A 5568-nucleotide genomic window follows, 5' to 3' on the forward strand; every position below is an offset into this window, starting at 1 on the left:
TGTTTCTCATGATGAGCAACTGGGGCTCGCTCCTATTTAATTAAATAAGCGATATGACACCGTACGTCTAAATATCCTACATTACCAAAAAGGGATTGTATAAGCGTGATTCAAGCAAAAAAAATTTATACTATCTGAGCATCGCCCGGGGAAAAAACTAGTTAGACAATAAGATAGAAGTTCTTTACTAATTTACTCTTGGAACAAATAAACGCAATTACACATTAAAAAAAATGATTATCAGTATGTACAAGAGTAACAAGACATAGCTATACACCAACTTAATTATGGATCTCTGAAATACAAAACAGACGATCAACTTGAGGTCGTAGGTTTCTCATGGTATGTAACATTAGTCTCTCTGTCTTCCTTAACCTTGCTTGCATTCTCTAACCTCGAGTTCGGTCCCCCAGATCTCACACTCAACCAACCTATGATGTCGTTAAAGACGGTGTTGATGTTTTCAGGGAATTCACCATAGGTTAAAGCATGCCACATTCCCGGATACAGCTTGAAGGTTTTGTCGAAGCTCATGGCCGACTCGTGTAGAATCTTGCTTATTTCTGGGTCCGTCACTTTGTCATCTCCTCCATGAAGAACTATGAAGGGTAATGTTACCTGTGTTTGAATACAATGGGGTTAATCACAGGTCTATTTCAATGCCAAATTTATTTCAAATTCAAAGTATCAATTTTCTGTAGTATTTATGTGTAAATAATAAAAAATTCAGAGATGTACACTAACAAACAAAAAATGATATTACTATATTAAATTAAAAAAATAAAATAAGTTTGAAAGATTATTTTTTGCCACTAAAATATCTGGAAAAATACAATTTTATGACAAAAAAATGTTTATCTAATGATATTTTCGTAAATAAATCAACATGTATCATGCTACTTAGATTTTAATTAATTTATTTTTATAAAAAATGTCATTTGATAAACAATTATTAATTATTATGATGGTAGAGTGGGGCTTCCACTAACAGATAATACTCGTAATAGAGTAAGTTGGGGAAGAAAAAACGTTGCTACCAAAATTATTATGGAGTAAAACCTATCTTGTCAAAAAAAATATTAAAAATAAATAAAGGGAATACAATTATGTGTATATACCTCGTTTAATCGTTTCTCGAGATCCATGGAAACAGAAAAGAGCTGTTCAGCTGTTCTCAAGCGTGGCCTTCCAGTGTACCAATATGGATTTGACCTCACCTATTTATTTACATTGATAATGTTAATTATAGCATTTTGTTGTAAATTTGAAGTAGCTTAGTTTTATTGTACGGAGTAAAATGATTTCATATGGAGTATTATATTTTTAAAATAACATTAAAAATACTTTGTACAATTGGAGTACAGTTAAAGGTGTGTCCTAACTCCTAAATGCATATTATTGTATGAGGTAACACCTACATCATCAATGACACGTTAAGATTATGCTAGAAACGACTTTGTATAATTGTGTTTATATGAATTTAACACTTTCATACCTAAATTTTTTTAAGTGAAGATAGCTGGTACTTTTTTTCCTTTATGTGTGGCTATATTTGCTATGAGAAAGTCCTAATACATCACCATTAGACACAAACAAAATTGTATAACAATCTTTGTACTATCGAAAGTCCAATTAGTACTATTGAGATGATTTTTTTCAATACTACTCAGAGTGTCTTTTATACTACTGAAATCATATATAGTACTGCCGAGAATGTTTAGTAGTAATATATTGTCTCTCAGTAGTACTTTTAAAATGTCAATATTTACAAAATTGTCATTTTTATGTATATGCTTGTGCCTAACTGTGAGGTCCTAAAAAGCGCTCATTAGCAATAGAGCTCTCCAATCCATGTGCTGGGGGTTTGATTCCTCACAACCTCGCATTCCTATGATAGGGTGGGAGGCCACCCCGTCAATTAAAATTAAATAAAACAATTAAAAAAATAAACATTGGCAATAGATCAGAGATGCCAAGGACTCAAAACAATCGATATAATCTAGTTACTTAGAATGATCTAATTTACAATTTAATTTGTATGGACACAATAACTTAGAATGACTGGAATTCAAAATGACCGAACTCGAGTAGAATCTGTTGGGTTCCAATGGAAGACCCAGTACTCACACTTCTAGAGTAATTGGTAATTAATGAACAAAGAAATAAAAATACCTCTTTTTTTCTCTCAGGATCTCTAACTGCAGCTTCAATCACATCATTACCAGGAATAAGTTTCCAAGTGGGCACAATGTGTGAAAGTTTTGTCAAACAGCTGATCACAAATGGACTTGGTTTTATATGGTCAGCAATCTGGCAAGTAGTAACAAATATATTAATAAGTAATTTCCCTTGAAAAAGAATAATTATAAATAAATACAAGTAATTGATTCAAGGTGGAGTATCAAAATTATAATATGTTATTCTTTTTTTTTTCTTTTTTTTTTTTTTTGGGGACCAAGTGGTTTTACCTAATTTAATTTGTGACATAACTTTAGGTGAAAACATCAAAATCATGCATGTCTTTCTAGCAAAAAATAAATAAGTAATTCACGCACCAAACTCAAATGTAGTAAGGAAATAATCATATTTGAATTTAAAACTTAATTTTCTTACACAAATTTAATATAAATTCTATAAAATATTATAGAATTTAATGTATAAAACTAAATATACAATTATTTAGGTTATGTTTGATTCACCTTATTCTTATAAATAATTATTTTATTAACATTAGATCATATAAACTTAAATATAAAAATAAACCCATAATACAATAATACATCATATAATAATCCATAATATATGTATTAAACCAGAAATTTTCAAATTAAATCAAGTCAAAACTTTAAAATTTCAAGTCAAAGCAAAACTTTAAAATTTCAAATCGAAGCCACTAATTAATTAAATCAAAGATAAAATAGAAAAAACAAAACCCTCATGTTTAAAATCTGAATGAGTAATATAATGTGAAGTATTGTGGACAATCATTTTCATAAATTAATATAATGTGGACGGAAAGGCAATTTTTAAGAGAAGAGCATGTGGAACACTAATCACAAGAAGAACAAAGCGTGTGAAAGAGAGAAACATCACGTACTTTAAAATTTAACTAATTAACTAATTATTGTTATTAGAAAAATTAGGACAGAGATTAGGAAAATTAGGAAAGTGATTAAGAAATTAGAAATGACATACCTTACACATGGGTGCGACTAAAATGGCGCCATCCCAAAAGTCTGGCATTTTTCTGTGCAAACACAACACAACTGCTCCTCCCATTGATTCGCCCATCAAAAACCTTATTTTACTTTTATTCTCTTTTCTTTCTGCACCATCACAAAACACCAATTTTTTTAATACTCCAAAATAAATTTAATCCACACATTTGATAATGTAAAATTTCAACCAATATTTTTCAAAAAATACACATTAGGTCTAACAAGTACCTTCACTATCTATAATATGTATAATTATAAGCACCAATGAAGATCACGTGATATATGTTAATAATGTAAAAGTCAAATTAAAGCATTTATTTGTAGTAGATGATGTAATAAGAATTATTATGTTTTCTTAATTTTAATTATTTTTATTTCCTATTTTTTCTCCTTCAAAATATATATTATTAAGAAAACATGACAATTAATGAAAATTAAGGTCAGATAATAAAAATTCTACTCCATATAACTCTTAAGAAAAATAATTCAGAGAAAATCAGCAAAAAAAAATTTACAAAGCTAAAATTAATTATTAATCGATAATTATAGTTTAATTCTAGTTGAAAAAAGGTGAATAAAACAGAGTTATAAGGTAAGGTTAAACTAATATTTTTTTTTATTTTATTAAAAAAAAAGTCAAAAGCAGTAAACCAATTTTTTTTTAAAAAAATATTAAATAAATGATATAGTTGACTTGGAAATAGATACGGTTTATAAGGACTTTTTAAACTCTTCACCAAAAAAAAAAAATATGGACTTTTAAACTTCAAAGAAAACTCATCATATACTAATAATTAGCAGTGATTCCTTCCTATGTGCATGTATGTTTTAGTCAACACCGCGGAAACACTTCTAATATGCACTTGAATACTTGATGGCTAAACATTGAATAAAAGAATTAAAATAGAACTAATCTTAAGCAATTTGACTTTTATTTTAACGAATCTAGTCCTTTTTGTGACAGTTACAGCTAGTTGTCCTTGTCACTTTCTCCCAAACACAATTTTCTGAATAAATCATCGTGTTACTTAGTCTAATCTATATTAGTAATATGATCGCTCTATTTCTTTTTGGCGTTCTTATTTTAATAGTGTGTATTTATCAACGAACATTTTTATATAATTTCTCAAATTACGTATTAGTGAAATTATAGAAAAAAATCATTTGATATTTTATGACAACAAAAATTAGAAAAATTAAATCTCCAATAGTGAACACATTGTTGTAACAATCTATATAGGAACATTAAAAATAAAAAAAATAAAAAAATATTTTAATGGGTTTAATGAAAAACCCTTAATTACAACTCTCTACTTAAATTCTAATGTGTAACAATGTAACATGCCATTTTGTCATAGTTTTTGCTAAATATTCTCCTATTTTCTTGATGCAAAAAAGCTAATTAAAGTTAATTAACAACTTACCACAAACTTTGGTGAAATGATCTGAGCAATCTTGAACAAGATTTTCAAAGCTTGGAACATAACCTTGAAGCCCTCCAGATTTTCCATGTCCAACAAAATCAATCCCATAAACACCGTAACCAGCCTTCACGAGACGCGTCGCCGGCCCTTAAAACACATCAACAAAACCCATTAGACCATACTCGTAATCAAACATCTTAAAAATTCATTATTAGCATTAACCAAAACAATATAATATTAATCACAAATTAAATGCACAAAGTTTAGAATTAATAATAATTAAAGAATAATAAAATACCTTGCATGGAAATACTACTTTCCATGGCATAACCATGGCATAAGAAAACAAGAGCTTTAGGATCCTCATTTTGTGGCAACCATCGACATGTATATAGCTTCAAGCCGCTATTATTTACTATAAACTCCTGCAAAAAGATTTTTTTTAAAAAAATAACCATAAAAATCATAGGATTCTTAATTAAAAACTTTATATTAGGTATAAAAATAATTAAATATATGCTAATTACCTCTTCAAATTTGACATTAGAACCCATAATAAAGTAGAAAGCAGAAGAATTGGGGTGGTGAAGATAGTATTAAAAGTACGAGATATATATAGAAAGAATTAAGAGGAAGAAAACGGATTTGAAATTAATTTAACTAAGAAGAATACAAGTTGTGATTTTTTTATTTTTTGAATGAAATACAAGTTGTGATTAGGAATAATAAACAATTGTATTATTGTTGATAATAGAGATGCGAGAATGTAGGGATATTTTAAACTAAAACGAATTCAAGGGAAGAGAGGGATTGATTAGAAATTAATCTATCTTTAATTATCTTACGTATCTGATTTCTAATATGTCATCCTCATGCACTACATATGATTTAATTAATTATTTGTTTATGATATGATCTTCTGTACA

At 28.2% G+C, this 5568-nt stretch overlaps 1 protein-coding gene across 1 annotated transcript; it reads right to left on the bottom strand.

Moving 5' to 3' along the window:
* Positions 1–208: 208 nt before the first annotated feature.
* On the bottom strand, positions 209–5222 carry LOC145556165 (caffeoylshikimate esterase-like). The gene is made up of 7 exons (XM_081617806.1): positions 5170–5222; positions 4941–5067; positions 4643–4789; positions 3196–3326; positions 2173–2310; positions 1119–1217; positions 209–618 (listed from the first exon to the last, which is right to left on the bottom strand). The coding sequence occupies exons 1-7, from the start codon at positions 5194–5196 to the stop codon at positions 316–318; spliced, it is 972 nt and encodes a 323-aa protein (XP_081473932.1). The 5' UTR covers positions 5197–5222; the 3' UTR covers positions 209–315.
* Positions 5223–5568: the final 346 nt, after the last annotated feature.

The sequence above is a fragment of the Chenopodium album genome, chromosome 8, assembly GCF_948465745.1.
Source record: "Chenopodium album chromosome 8, dcCheAlbu1.1, whole genome shotgun sequence".
NCBI classification, from domain to species: Eukaryota; Viridiplantae; Streptophyta; class Magnoliopsida; order Caryophyllales; family Amaranthaceae; genus Chenopodium; species Chenopodium album.